Raw genomic sequence first — 21,536 nt, 5'->3', positions numbered from 1 at the left:
AAAAGGCTGTGGGCCCAGACAAGTTGGGCCCAAGATTGCCGAGAAGATGTGCAGACCAGCTGGCAGCACCTCTAACTCGCATCTTTCAGCACTGCCTAGTACAGTGTAAATGGCCTTTTCTGTGGAAAGAGGCAAATTTAGTCCCTGTTCACAAAAAGAATAGTAGAGCAGAAATCAGCAACTACTGACCAGTGTCACTCCTGTCAATCATTGGCAAGATCCTTGAGACAATAATCTCAAGACAAATGACAGAGTATTTTGACTACCACTCACTACTTTGTGACCGTCAATATGGCTTCAGGAAAGGTTACTCTGCTGCTGATCTGTTGTTGAACCTCTCCACTAAGTGGCACCAGTCACTGGATGAATGCAAAGTCAGCTGTGTGGTAGCACCGGACATTGCTGGTGTGGCACCAGAACCTCTTAGCAAAACTGCAAGCTCTGGGAATTGCCGGCTCTGCACTATGTCTCCTCAGTGATTACCTTCATAGTAGATCTGTAAGGGTAGTTCTCAGTGGAACGGAATCAGCAAGACATCCTACTGGGGCAAGTGTTCCACAAGGAAGCATGCTGGGACCATTGTTATGGAATGTCTACTTCAGTGACCTTCTTCAGCTCATCCCAGAATCCCATGCATATGCAGACGACTGTACACTGACATTCACTTATCCAAGAGAAGAAATGCCAGCTACTCTAAGCTACATCAATCATCAGCTAAGAGCTATATCAGCTTGGGGAAATAGATGGCAAGTAACATTTGCACATGAGAAAACACAAATGATTATGGCCTCTAGGCACCATGATGGTAATACCAGTGCAGTAGTAAGGATGAATGGGAGGGTGAAGGCACCTGGGGAAGAAGCTGATATCCTTGGGGTGAAATTTGACTCCAAACTGACCATGAAGAACCACATTGTAAATCTTGCAAACAAGGCAGCCAGGAAGCTTACAGCACTTCGCTGTATCTCACATCTGCTTGACAGTTGGGGTTGCAAGATTCTGTATGAGGCACAAGTACTCTCACATCTTGAGTATGCTCCACTTTCTTGGTTTGCCTGCACCCCCCTCTCATCTGCAACTGCTTGACAGAGTAGAGAACAGAGCAAGATGTCTCATCTCTCGCCTGGACCAATCCTGGATTGATCTGTCATTTCAGCAGAGCCTTCAACACAGGAGGGATGTGGGTGGTCTTACTGTTATGTACAAGGCCAATATTGTCAAAGTACCACACTTGGTTCCACTTTGAGGACAGCGTGAAACAAGCTTCTATACCACAAGATAGGCAGAAAGCAGCAACTTCACTCTGGCTGTACCCTTCTCCAGAACATCACTTCATCTGAGATCATTTATCCCCAGGATGACTTGAATCTGGAACACATTTGTACAGCATTATGATGTCAACGAGACAGAGTCAATTGATCAGCTGAAAATGCTGGCTCACAGATGGCTCCAACTTCATCCTGTTCCCTACTTGTATGTCTCATGACAATAAAAATGCTTTCAAATGAGCTGATGTAGGTAACAGCTCTTAGCTTGTCAATAAAGTTAGGAACCCTTAACCTGTAAATAGCTTGTCAGTAAAGCTAGGAATTCTTAACCTAACCTTGTCTAACTCTGTGTAAAAAAAAAAAAAGAGAGAGAGAGTGGGGGGGGGGGGGGAAGAAGGAAGGGAATTCTGGTTTACCAGACCCAGGCATTAGCAATCCTCCAGTGAGAAGAGTAGAGGTTGTGTGAGTGAGGAAGTACACCCAGTACCTGTTGATCTTACCATCCAGCTGTAGGACACACACTGCTGTTCCTAGCACTGCCACCTTGCCTCCAGCCATGGAACACAGGCAGAAACGTGCTTGATGTAGTCCTGCACTGGATTTCCCTAATTATTCTCAAATGTTGTGGGCCTGCCACACACACATCTTAGCACCAATATCTGCCCCTGTCTGCACTGGATGCCAGGATGACCTGGAAGGGTAACTATTATTAACACACTGGCTGATTCCCACCAAGGGAAAGGACCCTTGATGGCAGCTACAACTGCTCTGCTTCTAGTCATGCTCTCCTGCCAAGCCACATTGGATGTTGTTTTCAATGTGGAAGGCCGGACCCTTCATGCAGCATCTTGCTATATGGCCTTTAGTGCCGCAGGTATATTGTTCCATAGTTTTTGAGGCAGCCATCTTGTGCATTAATCCTGGCACAGATGTCACAACTTGACTTCTCAACCAGTGTACATGACTCTTGGTGGCAGCTGTTGCCACTTGCCTTTGTTTTATAATATAAGTGCTGTGTCTGGCAGGGAGTCACCCACCACTGCACACTTACTTGTGTTCTTGCTACTTTTAACAGGTTTATATGTACAACAGTTTTCAATGAGATTTTTCCAACTTTCTTTTTTGTAATCTATAAGGTTTTATTGCATCAAATTTTTGATAACTTAGCCACCATAATTTGATGCAACAGCATTTACCATTCAAGTTTCCTCTCACTCTATGCTGGTTCACTTTATGCAAATGCACTATAATGGTATGTTCTATTTCTAATCATAATTTCATATCAGTAATATCATTTTCTGATTGTGATTGGTGTGGTTCACAAAGTGTATTCGAGATTCCTATTATAGGGAAATAATTGTTTATAGCATGAGTAAGCTTAATACTGCTACCAAAACCCTGGAACACATCTGATGCATAAAACAAGGAACATGAGTATTATGATATATCATCTTTACAAGGGAAGGGAGGCACATAAATTCTTAATCTAGTGCACACTCAGTGTCTAGTTAATTGGTGCTGTCATTATTCACCACACACTTAATGTCTAGTTAACTGGTGCTGTCATTGTTCACCACACACTTTTGGTGTCTAGTTAACTGGTGCCATCATTATTTACCACACACTCTTGGTGTCTACTTACTGGTGCTATCATAATTTACCACATACTCTTGGTGTCTGGTTACTGGTGCTATCATTATTCACCACACATTTGGCATCTAGTCACTGGTGCTATCATCATTCATCACACTCTTGTGTTAGCTTCAAGAACTTGTAACACATGATGGCCATGTTGGGAGCATCGCGTACAGTGTCTCGTATTGCATCCACTACTTCTGGTTGTAACACTTTCCACTTGCACTTTGGCATCATTGGCTCTCTGAAGACTGATGACTCATTATATACAGTTATTTATTAATTCCTGCATCAGTGGCCATTCATTTAGCTCTGCTTAATCCAACGCAGAGCTTCTACATGTCTGGAAATTGGGGCTCCTCATTCCAAAATTCACTTTTGCAGCAATGGAGGCCGGGTGACCAGGGACAGATTGAAGTGCTGAAGGAGGTATTCCTAGTGGCCTTTGTTGTCATCATTGTTGTACACTGGTGAATGCTGAGTTATGAATCTGTTTGTGAGGTCTTGCTGTTGTTGGAAAATTCCCTGTTGAGTGTACAGAGTTAATCTTGACTGAGTGGACAGGCATCTCAGACATTGCTGGGCATCTACCCAAGCAATTTTCCAGTATTAACTCACCACTTACAAGATTTTGGGTAGTATATGGTCTAAGAAACAAGACAAGTTGTTTTTAGTGAAACTAGTTGGGCTTCTTTCCAGTGTCCCTTCATGGCTGTCAGTTATGGGAATCAGTACTCTGATGACTCTTCATCACTCACAACAGACTCTCACATGGCCATCTCATAAAGGGACAGCCATTGCCTCTCTGTAAGAATTATTTGTTCATTCCGTCAGTCTTGAATGAACTACATGACAGACCACATGCCTATTTTATTTTTTGCCAGTTCTTCAGTGACTACCATTAATGCAAATACTTTTTCACTTTTTAATTGAAACTGATTTATAGGTCCAATTTTTTATTTGCTCCATTTACTATTACACTCTGAAACACTTCTACCACTTTAACCCTAATATCAATCAGCCACCTCTTGGTGTGCAATGTTGAGTGACCTACATGGGTTTAGTGTTTTACCTGAATGTAATAGGTGACATTTGTGGACAAAATATTTCCATTACATGGTTTGGTTCATTGACAGGAGGAAGAAAAGTCTTACAAAGTATTGTATGTGCTGACTATGTATTCTCAGACTAGGCTTTGTAATTAAACTGAAATTTTAATGGCCTGAAACTGCCAGATTCTGACAACATGATGGGTCCTGATAATGTATTCTGCTTAGTGAGTGGTCTGGGACCATCATATTCTTGCAACATGACTGATCCTGATAGTGTGTTCTGCTCAACTAGTGGTCTGTGACCACAGTATTCTTAGGGCATGATCGGTTCTGATAGATTTAGAATGTTCTGTTCAACTAGTGGTCTGTGGCAACATTCTTATGACATGACTAGTTCTGACTGGAAGTACTGCTCAACTAGTGGTCTGTGACCACAGTATTCTTAGGACATGATCAGTTCTGATAGATTTAGAATGTTCTGGTCAACTAGTGGTCTGTGGCCACAGTATTCTTATGACTTTGGTTCATTTATATGAGGGACAGATGATCTCTATCTTGACTGCAGTTTTTTTTTTATTATGCAACTTTCATCTTAAAATAATATGTTATCTATATCCTTCTATATTTGTATCTTAATAATTTCCCTGCACATTATAAATACTGTGTATATAAAATCATGGTCACAAACCCAGTATCGTGCTCTTAATTTGTGTTAATGTATGCAGTTTGATGTGGGTTCTTCTATTTTTTTTTTTTATATTTTTGTGTAGTTAATGATGTTTGCTTATCTCTTCTTGCTTCACCCAGTAATTCACCAGTAATTTCTTTCACTCCTTGGGTCGGTCAGTTCCTGTTTAAAATAGTCTAAATATTGCAGAACTGCTGCAGTAGAAGAGAGAGCAATGCCTCAGAGATCAGCCTCTTGGTTGAGTCTGCACTAGAATGCTTTGATTTCCTCAGTGCAGAATATGATGATGATTTTGATGATAATCCTGATGTGAGTATAATGTATAAGATATATCTTCTAGTATAACACGTATAGACTCACCATTAACGATGTGTCGCACCTTGAGCAGGGTCGGTACATGCTACAGCTTCTTCAGTCATATTGGTCGACATATACCTACCTCTACTTAGTAACTGATGCTTGCATCTAACTTTCAAGCTTTTTACCCAGTTTTATTTTTAATCTCGTGTTTGAAAACAAAATTTTCATAACTGCTTAATTTTTTGTTCTAACAAATTCTGCACATTCATGACATGGCATGACTCAGTTTTATTGAAGTTTTGTTAGATTTACTTCTCATTTGTTCCTTACTATGTTTTATTATTTAGATTCTTGATGCTAAAACATTTTCTAAAGCAATTCCTAGGTATTTTGTGTTCACGATATTTATTTGTAATTGCTATGGACTGTTCAACTTGCATCACCATGGAATGTATTACAGTACTTAAATTTTTGCTCCTTGTGTTTACTCTAATGTATCTCTGATGAACATCATTTGTCTGTGTCACTGAAGATCAATTCTAATTATCACTTACCTATATTCCTTGTAAGCAATGGTAGCTAGTGACTGTCCAGGGAGGTAGTACCAACTTGTCATAAGGGCATGAAATGGAAAACTTTTATAAATACAGTATTTTACTCTCTGGCAGGACTGGTGATCTTTTCTTTTTGTTTCATGAACATGTAAGATGAAGATTGAGACACTTATGCAGCATATGGGAATCTTTATTCAGGAAACGTTTCGCCACACAGTGGCTTCATCAGTCCAATACAAAGAGGAAGGCGTAAGGAGAGGAGGAGAATGAGGTAATCAGTCCCTCAACCTGGAGTCGATGTGTTCAGTCCATCAATCTTGTAGAATGTACAGCATAGGGCCGTAGACGTGGCATATATACTGGCTTCATCAGTCCATACAAAGGAGAATGGTGAAGAACATGAGGAGTTTGAGGTAATCAGTCACTCAGCCTTGAGTCAATGTAATCAGTCCATCCATCTTGAAAAGAATACAGTCTTTTCTAGATTGATGGACTAATTACATCGACTCAAGGCTGAGGGACTGATTACCTCAAACTTCTCCTGTTCTTCACCATTCTCGTGTATGGACTGAAGAAGCCACTGTGTGGCAAAACATTTCCTAATTAAAGATACCCAAGTGTTGCATATGTGTCTAATTTATCAACTTGCCAGTTCTCTGAACCATTCATCTACAGTCTTAGTCTTGTAATATTTCCTTTAGAAAACCTGTTGTGAGGTCGGGCAGATGTAGCGATGAAGCTTGAGATTGTTAACAGGCAACATTGCCCTCAGTGATACCAATGCTAGGGGTAGGCACCAAGGTACCAATGCTAGGGGCAGGCACCCAGGTACTAATGCTAGGGGTAGGCACCCAGGTACCAATGCTAGGGGTAGGCACCAAGGTACCAATGCTAGGGGCAGGAACCCAGGTACTAATGCTAGGGGTAGGCACCCAGGTACCAATGCTAGGGGTAGGCACCCAGGTACCAATGCTAGGGGTAGGCACCCAGGTACCAATGCTAGGGGTAGGCACCCAGGTACCAATGCTAGGGGCAGGCACCCAGGTACCAGTGCTAGGGGTAGGAACCCAGGTACCAATGCTAGGGGGAGGCACCCAGGTACCAGTGCTAGGGGCAGGCACCCAGGTACCAGTGCTAGGGGTAGGAACCCAGGTACCAATGCTAGGGGGAGGCACCCAGGTACCAATGCTAGGGGTAGGCACCCAGGTACCAATGCTAGGGGTAGGCACTAGGGTACCAATGCTAGGGGCAGGCACCCAGGTACTAATGCTAGGGGTAGGCACCCAGGTACCAATGCTAGGGGTAGGCACCAAGGTACCGTTGCTAGGGGTAGGCACCCAGGTACCAATGCTAGGGGTAGGCACCCAGGTACCAATGCTAGGAGTAGGCACCCAGGTACCAATGCTAGGGGTAGGCACCCAGGTACCAGTGCTAGGGGCAGGCACCCAGGTACCAATGCTAGGGGCAGGCACCCAGGTACCAATGCTAGGGGCAGGCACCCAAGAACCAATGCTAGGGGTAGGCACCCAGGTACCAATGCTAGGGGCAGGCACCCAGGTACCAATGCTAGGGGCAGGCACCCAAGTACCAATGCTAGGGGTAGGCACCCAGGTACTAATGCTAGGAGTAGGCACCCAAGTACCAATGCTAGGGGTAGACACCCAGGCACCAGTGCTAGGGGTAGGCACCCAGGCACCAATGCTAGGGGCAGGCACCCAGGTACCAATGCTAGGGGTAGGCATCCAGGTACCAATGCAAGGGGTAGGTACTCAGGCATCAGTACTAGGGGCAGCAGGCACCAATGCTAGGGGCAGGCACCCAGGCAGCAATGCTAGGGGCAGGCACCCAGGCAGCAATGCTAGGGGCAGGCACCCAGGCAGCAATGCTAGGGGCAGGCACCCAGGCAGCAATGCTAGGGGCAGGCACCCAGGCAGCAATGCTAGGGGCAGGTACCCAGGCAGCAATGCTAGGAGCAGGCACCCAAGCAGCAATGCTAGGGGCAGGCACCCAGGCAGCAATGCTAGGAGCAGGCACCCAGGTACCAATGCTAGGGGTAGGCATCCAGGTACCAATGCAAGGGGTAGGTACTCAGGCATCAGTACTAGGGGCAGCAGGCACCAATGCTAGGGGCAGGCACCCAGGCAGCAATGCTAGGGGCAGGCATCCAGGCAGCAATGCTAGGGGCAGGCACCCAGGCAGCAATGCCAGGGGCAGGCACCCAGGCAGCAATGCCAGGGGCAGGCACCCAGGCAGCAATGCTAGGGGCAGGCACCCAGGCAGCAATGCTAGGGGCAGGCACCCAGGCACATCTTGACTGGGCTCTCGTTAGAAGAGGGCATGTATGTATCAAATTCTTATTTATATATTTAAGTAAAATCATAGGAGACAAGCACATAATGGAAGGAGCTGTTTATTTTGACTAGCTACTGAGATCCTCTTCAGCAGATATACACAGTAAGGCCCCACTTATACGGCAGGTTAGGTTCCAGGCTGCCACCATAAAGAGGAATGCCATTTTTTCTACTTTTAAATGACAGATAACAAGCTTACAGTAACATATATTAAGTTAGCAATAGAACTAGGCATAAAAACAATAAAAAGTTAAATACACCCACAGTAAACTCATTACTTACCTTAAAATATTTGTAGTCTTAATGTAGGGTGAGAGGTGAGTATTTGTTGTAAAAGTCAGGTGTAGTAGCTCACCACCTGCCACACCTACACCAAGTATACAACTTGAATTTAAAGAACCCCAGAGCAATTACAGGTCCACATCCCTTTATTTGAAACCCTTGGGTCCAGTTTAGTTTCGAATTTCAGAATTTTTCAAAGTTCAGAATGATTCTCAATGCCGCCACATGACGGCATGACCCAGCACTGAGATGACTGATGCTCCACACTCCACGAAAAACTTTTGCTTTTTTGGAATTTTTCCAATTTCAGCATTTCGGATAGAGGGTTGTGGACCTGTATCATATTTATTATTATTTATTAATTATAATTACCCTAGGTAGTAGGTTGGTAGAAAGCAAATGCCCAGGGAGGTATTACCGTCTTCCCAAGTGAGTGTAAAACAAAAGCCTGTAATTGTTTTACATGATGGTAGGATTGCTGGTGTCTTTTTTCTGTCTCATAAGCATGCAAGATTTCAGGTACATCTTGCTGCTTCTACTTACACTTAGGTCACACTACACGTACATGTACAAGCATATATATACATACCCCTCTGGGTTTTCTTCTATTTTCTTTCTAGTTCTTGTTTATTTCCTCTTGTCTCCATGGGGAAGTGGACCAGAATTCTTCCTCCGTAAGCCATGCATGTCGTAAGAGGCGACTAAAATGCCAGGAACAAGGGTCTAGTAACCCCTTCTCCTGTATACATATATTACCAGCTGTATCCCACCTTGGTGGGATACAGCTGGTACGTTAAAAGATGAAGAATTATAATTATTATTATTATTAATAATAATAATAATAATAATAATAATAATAATAATAATAATAATAATAATAATAATAATAATAATAATATTATTATTATTATTATTATTATTATTATTATTATTATTATTATTATTACCATCGACATACCTTGTTCACTGAGTTTCATAATTTCTAACACCTACTCTTAGATGCTAGTGGAAATAAATCAGTTTGTCTGACTTTTTTTGGTTATCCTGGGTAATGTACACATATGCTGTTATGTATGATAATTTGTTGAACATGCCAACAGCCCCTTTATATGCAGAGCATTTCGGGCAGACTTAAGGCTAACTTAAGATTAATACTAGAAAATTGAATATTCAACTAGTTCACACTATATGGTTTTAAAAAGTTCAGTAGAGAAGAATTACAGTTTTGATATAGTATATAAAAAATGCAGTATTACAATTTAGCACAATTTAAAACAATGAAGTTGAAACAATTTTAAGTTTGAAGTAATGATTAAATAGTTGAGCAATCATCAAGCACAATGTACAGTAATGAAATTGAAACAATTTTAAGTTTGAAGTAAATGATCAAATAGTTGAGTAGTCATAAATTATTTAGGAGGTTTTTAAGTAACTGGTAGATGTTAAGTATAGTGTTTGTCTGGTTAATTTTGGGTGATGAGGTAATTTCTTAGTAGGGCCTTAAATTGATTTGCAGGCAGCAGGGGCCCTTTAGTGTGTTCTGGCAATGAATTCCAGATCTTTGGGCCCTTTACATGCATAACATTTTCGCATAGGGAGAGATGAACACGAGGGATATCAAAGAATGATTTGTGCCTTGTGTTATGCCTGTGTGTTCTGTTGTAGTTATCAAGTAGGACTTTGAGAGAAGGGTTAGTATTTGAGTTTAATGTTCTGTGTGTGTAGTAGGCTTAATAATGAGTGTGGATATTTTATATACTAAGCAAGTTAAGGCTCTTAAAAAGCAGTGGAGTGTGTTGTCTGGTGCAGGAGTTGGTAATCAGTCACACTGCAGCTTTTTGTTGGGTTATTAAAGGTTTCAGGTAATTTGCTGTGGTTGAGCCCCATGCACAAATGCCATAGGTGAGGTAAAAGTAAATGAGAGAGTGGTAAAGAGCAAGAAGAGCCATTTGGGGGTACATATTACCATATCTTTGAATGGATGCCTACTGTATTGGAGGCTTTCTTGGATATTTGCTGTATGTGGGTCTGGAATTTGAGACTGCATTCTGTAATTTGAAATGTCCCTATTAGCAAAATGCCGTAAGTTGAAATGCCATCAAGCAGGGCCCTACTGTATACTGTATGTATGTAAAATCTTTAAAATACTTTCTAAATAGATACATTGTCATTAGTGTTGATATTAGGGGGAAGTAGATAAGCCTAAACACTTTCCTCATTCTTCTTAATTCTTGGCCTTCAAGGCACATGTTGCAGTTGCTTGAATTCTTGCTATAGCTTGCAAAAATTATCTTCTCAATTGTTGTTATCCAGGTATTTTTCAACCACTTTTTCTTACAATACTCATGGTATTTACTCTCACAGATGTTCTTTATTTGATTGACTTTGAACTATAATATATTTTTAATCTTTATTATTAGTTTTGAGTCATGTTTTATCTTGTTCTAAAATTAATTTCTGTATATTTTCACCAATAATGTTCCATCATGTTCTAAAAATTAACTATCATTTGTCACAGATATATCAGTGTGTATTTATCTATAATATTCTGTCTTGTTCTACAATCTGATTCAGTGTATATTCATGAGTGCATCTTAGCATCACTTTTGTTCATCCTTCTTAGCTTCGTGTTTTCAAAAACATAAGCGAAAAACTTTACATTTTCCCACTGGCTTGTCAAACTATAATATTTTTGTTGTTGAACAATATGTAGATAAGTGTTTCTTGTTTCCTTATAAATATTCTTTTTAGTTAGGGTCAGTTTTTTGTGTATGAACACCTGTGATCCTCTGCACTTTTTCATAATTTTCCTTCCAATTTTTATTACTAATTTTTTTCTCCAAATTTTATTACCAATGTTTTCATCATTTTTCTACCAAAAGCCTTACTCAGTATCAAGGTCTTGAAGGAAACACTACATTAACCATACATACACAAATTTATCTTAAGTTCATTCTCTGTAATATATTACCTTTTCACATTATTTGTTGATTGTATATCATTTATCAAATTAGTAACAAATATAAATTATTGACCTGCACTTAACTTTTGAAGTATGTATATTTTTATGTCAGCAGATTTTTAAATATTCATTATATCAATATATTTTTTTTTTATAAAGCATTTAAACATCATTTATCTCTCAACAATGCAGGGTGACCCAAAAAAGAAAGCTTTGTTTACCATCTCTCAATCCCTAGCTGCTTTCCAGACACGCATGAACATAATGAGCTAATAACCTACCAAACTGCATTATCCACAGTTTTATTTTTGGAAAAAGAGCCTCCTACCTTTATTTACCATTTGCCTTTGTGCTTTTGTCTTTTCACTGTTTTGCAAATGTCATCCTTCTTTAATCTGTCAGACTCCTTTATGATGTAGAGTTTTATGCTTACAGAATAAATTCTTTAAATTTTCTGTGATACAACCATAGGAGAATGATTATTGCTGGTGTCTAATTTTGATGTATATAGTTAGTCCTCGGTTAACGTTGCTGATGGGCTCTTGGAAACTGTGACTTTATATAAAACATGTAACAAAACCAATATTACCATAGGCTTGCTGTTCATCATCAAACCTCTTTAAAACGTATAGTTTTGTTTCTAATGTCATACTTTTTCTCTGTGTTTTTGTGGCCACAGACATCAGGGGATGCACAATGCATCTTTAGCACTCATTGCAGGAATAAATGCTTGCAAAGTGAAAATTGTAAGGAGCGCCGTGCATTACTATACAGTTCAAAAACAAAAAATAACAAATATGGCAGACTCACTGAGCGCTTTCATACTGCATCGTTTATTGTCATGCATTTGTATGATTATCATATACTTGACAAATTTTTATTTTACAGTAATTTGTGTCCATTGTATTCATTTGATTTTTTCTCAACAACGTTATAACGAAGCAATGTTGAACAAAATGACATTATTCAAGGACCTGCTGTACAGTCTTCTATAGTAACTGTTAAACCTTTCGGGGGATGGTCCTGTAAAATTACGAATCTGAAGTAGGGTTAGTCCCGTAAAACTATGCCAAAATTCTAGCGGCTCTTGCGGGAGAAAGCTGGTAGGCCTACATATGACAGAATGGGTCTGCATGATCAGTGTGTGTGGTAAAAAGTCCTGCAGCACACAGTGTATAATGAGAAAAAAAAGCTGGTGTAAAACATTGACTTTGCAGTGTACAGTGGAACTTCAGCGTAATGTACAAGTTTAATCCACTCCATGACCTAGCTTGTATCCCGATCTGCTCATATGCTGAGTCAGTTTTCCTCATTTAAATTAATTGAAATGCCATTAATTCGTTCCAGCAGAATTCCTGTTCTCTGGAGGCAAGACAGAATACTTTCAATATAATGCTAATTTCAACTCTACAGCTTATTTATCTATCACAATTTATCTAACATGACATAATAAACAATATAAATAACATAGAAACCTGATATATACAAACAGAAATAAAATATGTCATTATATGACGAGTGGAGGCGGCCATTCCCGCTCCCACATTGTTGTGGTATTCACTGCCATCTAGTGACGACCTTTTGAAGCTCACTTGTTATTATAGTATGTTTATTTTTTTTTTTTTTTAATAAGTCGGCCGTCTCCCACCGAGGCAGGGTGACCCAAAGAGAAAGAAAATCCCCAAAAAGAAAATACTTTCATCATCATTCAACACTTTCACCTCACTCACACATAATCACTGTTTTTGCAGAGGTGCCCAGAATACAACAGTTTAGAAGTATATACGTATAAAAATACACAATATGTCTCTCCAAACTGCCAATATCCCAAACCCCTCCTTTAGAGTGCAGGCATTGTACTTCCCATTTCCAGGACTCAAGTCCGGTTATATAAAATAACCGGTTTCCCTGAATCCCTTCACTAAATATTACCCTGCTCATATTATTATTATAGTATTATTATTATTATATTATTATTATATGTATTATTATATTATTATATTATTATTATTTTTATTATTATTATATATGAATGATGCTATTATACACATTCTAGAACAAATATACACTGCACTAGAGAAAAAAGAAGTCCCACTGGGGATCTTCATTGATTTACGTAAAGCTTTTGATACAGTTGACCATGGCTTGCTCCACATAAAATTGTCACACTATGGTATAAGAGGGCACTCCCTCAACTACCTAAAGTCATACCTTAGCAACAGAAGCCAATATGTGTACACAAATGGAGCAAACTCTTCCACATAGCCAATTACAGTTGGTGTCCCACAGGGAAGTGTCCTTGGCCCTCTTCTCTTTCTCGTTTACATAAATGACCTACCAAATGCATCGCAACTACTCAAACCTACACTATTTGCAGATGACACTACATACGTCTTCTCTCCCCCGAGTCCAGTCATGCTAGCCAATACTGTGTATACTGAATTACAGAAAATATCTACCTGGATGAGGACTAACAAACTTACTTTCAACATTGACAAAACCTACTTCATTCAGTTTGGTAACAGAGCTACAGATGTCCTTCTTAACATGATGATAAACAGATCACCTATCACAAAGCTCACAGAAGGAAAATTCTTAGGAATCCACCTTGATAATAGACTCAAATTTCAAACATACAACAAATTTCCAAGAAAATTTCCAAGACCGTAGGCATACTACTGAAGATACAGTACTATGTTCCACAGTCAACCCTCCTGGCCCTATATCACTCACTTATTTACCCCTATCTCACCTATGGAATTTGTGCATGGGGCTCAACAACAATAAACCATCTCAGACCATTAATTACCCAACAAAAGGCTGCAGTCAGAATGATAACAAATTCCCACTACAGGCAGCACACTCCACCAATTTTCAAAACTCTAAACCTACTCACCATACAAAACATCCATACTTATTATTGTACCTACTACATACATAGAACACTTAACTCGGATATAAACCCTCCCCTCAAACGTCTCCTTACCAACCTCAACAGAACACATGACCATAACACAAGGCACAGATCACTCTTTGATGCTCCTCGTGTCCATCTCACACTATGCAAAAACTCAATGCACATAAAAGGCCCAAAAATATGGAATTCATTACCTGTGAATATAAAAGAAACACTGTCTTGTTTATAAATTCAAGTCTCTTCTTAAAAATCACTTACTCACCCACAGCTAAATAAATACTGAATAATTGTGTCTCATAAATGTTTAACCTGTGACCCAATCAAACTTTGTTATTTTTAATTACATTACCTAACAGAATACTACATTCTACTGAATGCACAGTAGCACAGTGAATGACCATATGACCTGTGTTTGAAATACTCATTTTGCTTAATTGTTGTCTGTTTACAATAATGTTTACCACTGAATATATCATTGCTTAGTTAATCTTAAGTTAATTTTAAGCCTGCCCATAATGCTCTGCATACAAGGGGCTTTGGCATGTTACACTTAACCACTGTATTTCTTGGTACTTCTGTATATATCATGTTCAAATAAATAAATAAATAAATTATTATTATTATTATTATTATTATTATTATTATTATTATTATTATTATTCTTTTAACAAACCGGCCGTATCCCACTGAGGCAGGGTGGCCCAGAAGGAAAAATGAAAGTTTCTCCTTTTACATTTAGTAATATATACAGGAGAAGAGGTTACTAGCCCCTTGCTCCCGGCATTTTAGTCGCCTCTTACAACACGCATGGCTTATGGAGGAAAAATTCTGTTCCACTTCCCCATGGAGATAAGAGGAAATAAACAAGAACAAGAACTAGAAAGAAAATAGAAGAAAACCAAGAGGGATGTGTATATATATGCTTGTACATGAATGTGTAGTGTGACCTAAGTGTAAGTAGAAGTAGCAAGATGTACCTGAAATCTTGCATGTGTATGAGACAGAATAAAAAGACAACAGCAATCCTACCATCATGTAAAACAATTACAAGCTTCCATTTTACACTCGCTTGGTAGGATGGTAGTACCTCCCTGGGCGCTTGCTGTCTACCAGCCTACTACCTATATTATTATTATTATTATTATTATTATTAGGCTGTCTACCAGCCTACTACCTATATTATTATTATTATTATTATTATTATTATTATTATTATTATTATTATTATATAATAATAATAATAATAATAATAATAATAATAATAATAATATAGGTAGTAGGCTGGTAGACAGCAAGCGCCCAGGGAGGTACTACCATCCTACCAAGCGAGTGTAAAATGGAAGCTTGTAATTGTTTTACATGATGGTAGGATTGCTGTTGTCTTTTTATTCTGTCTCATACACATGCAAGATTTCAGGTACATCTTGCTACTTCTACTTACACTTAGGTCACACTACACATTCATGTACAAGCATATATATACACATCCCTCTCGGTTTTCTTCTATTTTCTTTCTAGTTCTTGTTCTTGTTTATTTCCTCTTATCTCCATGGGGAAGTGGAACAGAATTTTTCCTCCATAAGCCATGCGTGTTGTAAGAGGCGACTAAAATGCCGGGAGCAAGATAGATAGATAAGTTAGATAGGAGTGAATGGAGACGAATGATACTTGGGACCTGATGATCTGTTGGAGTGTGAGCAGGGTAATATTTAGTGAAGGGATTCAGGGAAACCGGTTATTTTCATATAGTCGGACTTGAGTCCTGGAAATGGGAAGTACAATGCCTGCACTTTAAAGGAGGGGTTTGGGATATTGGCAGTTTGGAGGGATATGTTGTGTATCTTTATACGTATATGCTTCTAAACTGTTGTATTCTGAGCACCTCTGCAAAAGCAGTGATAATGTGTGAGTGTGGTGAAAGTGTTGAATGATGATGAAAGTATTTTCTTTTTGGGGATTTTCTTTCTATTATTATTATTATTATTATTATTATTATTATTATAATGGGGAAGCACTAAACCCATAGGATTATACAGTGCCTGTGTGGGGGAGGTGGTGGAAGATATTTATTTATTTATTTATTTTATGTCTTTGCAAACAGTACATTGAGATTTTGTATTTACAATAGTGGGTTGCAGTGCAAAGAGAGCCTCTATTATGCCTTGGCATTATGGGCCAACTTAACATTATTGGCTTACAGTCTACTTAACACTAAGGAGTATATCATAGTTGTACAATAGGATAGTAATTATTTCATAGTTGTACAGTAGAATATTAATTGTAAATGAATCAAAATTTGTATAAAACAAAGATATATTTATATTCGAAAATGCTTTTTGTGAAAACAATGATTCAGTTATATTCCTGTCAACAATGGATAAAAGGTTCAATGTGATTGTTTCACTTATGATGTGGGAGTACATAGGTGAGTAAATGTATACTGAGTATTTAGCATTTAGTCTAGGGTGATTAAGTGTCTTTTGAGAAGAGTCTTAAATTGACTTTCAGACTGGGTTATTTTAATATCTTCTGGTAATGAATTCCATATTTTGGGGCCTTTTATGTGCATAGTTTTTACACAGTGTGATGTGGACACGAGGTATATCAAAAAGAGATCTGTGTCTTGTGTTGTGGTCATGTGTCCTGTTTAGGTTGGTGAGGAGAAGTTTGAGTGGAGGGTTTATGTTTGAGTGTATTGTTCTGTGTATGTAGTAGGCACATGAATAAGTATGGATGTTCTTAATGGTGAGCAGATTCAGACTTTTGAAAATTGGTGGAGTATGCTGGCAGGAGTGGGAATTTGTTATCATTCTTACTGCTGCCTTTTGCTAGGTTATTAGGGGTTTTAGGTGATTGGATGTTGTTGATCCCCATGCACAAATTCCATATGTAAAATAAGGGTATATGAGTGAATGGTACAGTGCCAGGAGAGCTGATTGTGGAACATAGCACCTTATCTTTGATAGTATGCCTACAGTCTTGGAGATTTTCTTGGTGATTTGTTGTATGTGTGTCCGGAACTTAAGGCTACTGTCAAGATGGATACCTAGGAATTTTCCCTCTGTGAGTCTTGTGACTGATGATCCATTTAGCGTTATGTTAATTGGATCATTTGCAGCTTTGTTTCCAAACTGAATGAAATAGGTTTTATCAGTGTTCAGGGTAAGTTTGTTAGTCATCATCCAGGCAGATATTTTCTGTAATTCAGCATTGACTGTGTTTGCTAGTATGACTGTGTTTGGGTGGGAAAAGACATATGTAGTGTCATCTGCAAATAATATGGGTTTGAGTAGCTGTGATGCATTCAGTAGATCATTGATGTAGATGAGAAAGAGGAGTGGTCCAAGGATGCTTCCTTGTGGGACTCCTACTGTGATTGGTTGGGTGGAAGAGTTTGCATCATTTGCATACACATATTGAGTTCTGTTACTAAGGTATGACTTTAGGTAGTTGAGGGAGTGGCCTCTGATACCATAGTGCATTAATTTGGAGTACAGTAGTTCATGGTCGACTGTATCGAAAGCTTTACGTAAATCAATGAAAATGCCCAGCGGGACTTCTTTCTTTTCAAGTGCGGTATATATTAGTTCTAGCATGTGTATGATATCATCATTTGTGCTTTTATTATTCCTGAATCCAAACTGACAAAGGTTTAATATGTTGTGTGAAACGAGGTAGGAGTAGATCCATCTGTGAATTAATTTTTCAAAGATTTTAGAGAGCATTGGTAAGTTAGATATTGGTCTATAGTTATTCAAGTCAGCTTGGTCACCTCCTTTATGGATCGGAGTGACCCTCGCTATTTTGAGGATTGTTGGGAAGGTAGATGTTTCTGGATTTTGAGGATGGTGTTGGGAAGGTAGAATGATACTTGGGACCTGACAATGGATTTGTTAAAGAGCGGACTTGCAATAATTGGTGACAATATCTTGTATATGAAGCTTTTTCTGAGTGCAAAACATAAAAGCTTTTTGGGGATTTTCTTTCTTTTTTGGGTCACCCTGCCTCGGTGGGAGACGGCCGACTTGTTGAAAAAAAAAAAAAAAAGTTGTGTATGTCTCCTGCCTTGTTTTTAAGGGTGTTTATGATGAGTGTAACTTCAATGTGGTTGGTTGGAGCTAGGAATAGCGTATTTGGGTAGGTACCTATGAGGTAGTCAGATGGACGGGTGTTTGTGCTTGGTGTATTTTGTTTGCGAGATTTTTTCCTGTGGTGGAGAAGAAAACATTAAGTCTGTTTGCTGTTTCGGTTGGAGTGAGTAGGGGTTCATCTGATTTTGTTAGTTTGATTGCTTTATTTTTGGATAACTTTTTAGTTCCAAGAATTTCAGATAGAGTTTTCCAGGTTTTTTTCATATCACTTTTGATGTTATGTAATCTATTTTCATAATACAATTTTTTTGACCTTCTTATCAGGCTGGTAAGTGCTGATGAGTAACTTTTAGACTGTTCTCTAGTTATTTGACCCATTCTATATTGTTTTTCATATTTGTGCTTTGTGTTAATGGATTTGAGGATGCTTGGTGTTAGCCAGGGATTATTCAGTCTCTTTGCTGTGATCTGTTTAGTTTTTCTGGGGCAATGTCTGTTATAGAGGCATTGGGCTTTTTTTTAGAAAATTATTTATACATTCATTCATATCTGTATATGTTTCAAGCTCATTTGCCAATCGATGTTATTCATAGCTGCTGTAAAGTTGTTAACTTCTATCTCGTTATGTGGTCTGAAGGTTACTTTAGTAATGTCTTGTGGCAGTTTGCCCAGATTAGTTATGAGAAAGGTTGGGTAGTGGTCTGTAGTGTTGTCTGTGATTATGCCTGATTTTAAAGGGGATATGGTGTTTGTCCAGATGTGGTCTATTAAGGAGATGCTTGTCTCGGAGATTCTTGTAGGTTTAGATATTGCTGGTAGCAACAGGCAGTTACTCATTGTGTTTGTGAATTCGGTTACTTGTGGGTCCTGGTCGTGTAGTATGTTTATGTTGAAATCTCCTGTTAGTAGTAGGTGGTCTTTATTCATGTGTGCATCAGTAATCATGTTTCCTAGTTTTTCACTAAAGTGATAAATGTTTGACTGTGGTACTCTGTAGATGTTTATAACTGTGAGGGGTTTTTGCAGGTCTTTTGATTTAAATTTGGCTATGATATATTCTTCACGTTCATCCCTTGTGCAAGATTTATTGATAAATTCGAGTTGATTTGAATAGTATATAGCTGTTCCTTCCCCTTGCTGGTCTGCTCTACAGTTGTGTATGGCCATGTAGCCAGGAATGGTATAGAAATCTGTAATATCAGGCTTAAGCCAGGTTTCTGTGAGTGTGATGATTGATATATTGGAATGAAGGGAATTGAGTAATGCTGTGAGGTCATCATAATGTTTGCTCAAGGATCTGACATTGTAGTTAAAGATGGTTATGTTATTGTTTGCACTGAGAAATGTCTTTGCTTGGTCTGCTGTGTAGTAATTACAGTTACTGGTTGATTTGGGTAATTCATTTTGTAAAAAGTTTACATCAGGATCTATGCCTGTAATCATAGGATGAGAGTAATTTTACAAACTAGATTTTCTGAGTAAAATGATATAAGATTTATATTGAATCTACAACTAGACTTATGACTAAGACTCCGTGATTAATCTAAAACTTGTAAAAATTTGAAAGAAAAAGGGATTATTACAGAATAGATAATTCAGTTATACACTTAAGCATCTAATAGCACCTTAATTGTTTTAACAAGTGAGTTTATGAACTACAGTAGATATTTACAGTTAAAATAAAGTAGCTAATGGATATAATAGTAAAAGAATGTATTAAAAGTAAAATCAGTAGCACCTGAGGTAGTGTATAGCACCTGGAGTATTTTAATGGCAAAATAGTGAACTTATTACACTTGAGCACCTGAGAATATCACTTTGATTATTTTAACAATTGTGAATATATGAACTAAGGTTGTTATATAAAGCTAAAATAAAGGAGAAAACATATAAGGGACTAAATTAAGTAATGGTAAACAAAGTTCAATGGACAGATAGTCACTATGATATAATATTGATTTGGGAGTAAGATCTGATTTGTAATGTATAATAAGTTGAGCAATTAATTGCACTATAAAAAGTAGAGAAATATGAGGCAGCTGGTACTAGCTAGCAAAAGATAGTTTTGGGACTCACACAATAATGTAATTGGAATATACACTAATTGCTCACACAATATAAAGGGAATTAAAAAAGTAGTGGTAAGCTGAATTAAATTGACAGGTAGCAACCATGAATAACATTAATTTGGAGTAAGATTTGACTTGCAACACAAAATTATGAGCAATTAATAGCAATTAAAAAGTAAAAAGTATTTGAGGTAGCTGGTATTAGCTAGTAAAAGAAAAAAATAATAATGCACAATAATGTAATAGTAAATAATAATAATGCACAATAATATAATAGTAACATACACTATATGCACCACACGTATATATGTGTTAAGGACACTTATCTAATCTGTTACAGAAATGTCAGCTTTTCTAAGGAAGGTAGAGAAATCCATGTTCATTTGAGATGGTGTATTGTTTTCCTGTTGAAGTTTTTCTAATTAGTATTTTACCATCTCAAGTGAAACACTGATGTATTTTGTTTTCCTGTTTAAGTTTTCTCAACCTGAACAGAAGGTTTTGACGTTTTCTCGTTAGACACTCGTTGATGAACACTCCATTTTTCATTGTAATTGCTGATTTATTTTTTATTATCACACCGGCCGATTCCCACCAAGGCAGGGTGGCCCGAAAAAGAAAAACTTTCACCATCATTCACTCCATCACTGTCTTGCCAGAAGGGTGCTTTACACTACAGTTTTTAAACTGCAACATTAACACCCCTCCTTCAGAGTGCAGGCACTGTACTTCCCATCTCCAGGACTCAAGTCCGGCCTGCCGGTTTCCCTGAATCCCTTCATAAATGTTACTTTGCTCACACTCCAACAGCACGTCAAGTATTAAAAACCATTTGTCTCCATTCACTCCTATCAAACACGCTCACGCATGCCTGCTGGAAGTCCAAGCCCCTCGCACACAAAACCTCCTTTACCCCCTCCCTCCAACCCTTCCTAGGCCGACCCCTACCCCGCCTTCCTTCCACTACAGACTGATACACTCTTGAAGTCATTCTGTTTTGCTCCATTCTCTCTACATGTCCGAACCACCTCAACAACCCTTCCTCAGCCCTCTGGACAACAGTTTTGGTAATCCCGCACCTCCTCCTAACTTCCAAACTACGAATTCTCTGCATTATATTCACACCACACATTGCCCTCAGACATGACATCTCCACTGCCTCCAGCCTTCTCCTCGCTGCAACATTCATCACCCACGCTTCACACCCATATAAGAGCGTTGGTAAAACTATACTCTCATACATTCCCCTCTTTGCCTCCAAGGACAAAGTTCTTTGTCTCCACAGACTCCTAAGTGCACCACTCACTCTTTTTCCCTCATCAATTCTATGATTCACCTCATCTTTCATAGACCCATCCGCTGACACG

General features: G+C 38.7%; 1 protein-coding gene across 4 annotated transcripts in view; it reads left to right on the top strand.

The window, feature by feature from the left end:
• LOC128685674 (rho family-interacting cell polarization regulator 2) overlaps nucleotides 1–21,536 on the top strand; it is a 535,723-nt gene that overhangs the window by 394,397 nt on the left and 119,790 nt on the right. For 3 of the 4 annotated variants that reach the window (XM_070088105.1, XM_070088106.1, XM_070088108.1), the window contains one exon: nucleotides 4,833–4,952. The exons of the other annotated variant lie outside the window; for it this stretch is intronic. In XM_070088105.1, the coding sequence (XP_069944206.1) occupies nucleotides 4,833–4,952 (120 nt within the window). The remainder of the gene's footprint in view (nucleotides 1–4,832; nucleotides 4,953–21,536) is intronic. 4 annotated transcript variants of the gene reach the window in all.

Source organism: Cherax quadricarinatus, chromosome 23 (assembly GCF_038502225.1).
Source record: "Cherax quadricarinatus isolate ZL_2023a chromosome 23, ASM3850222v1, whole genome shotgun sequence".
In the NCBI taxonomy this organism is placed as follows: domain Eukaryota; kingdom Metazoa; phylum Arthropoda; class Malacostraca; order Decapoda; family Parastacidae; genus Cherax; species Cherax quadricarinatus.
The sequence above is the reverse complement of the archived record's forward strand: the minus strand, read 5'-3'. Positions and strand labels throughout refer to the sequence as shown.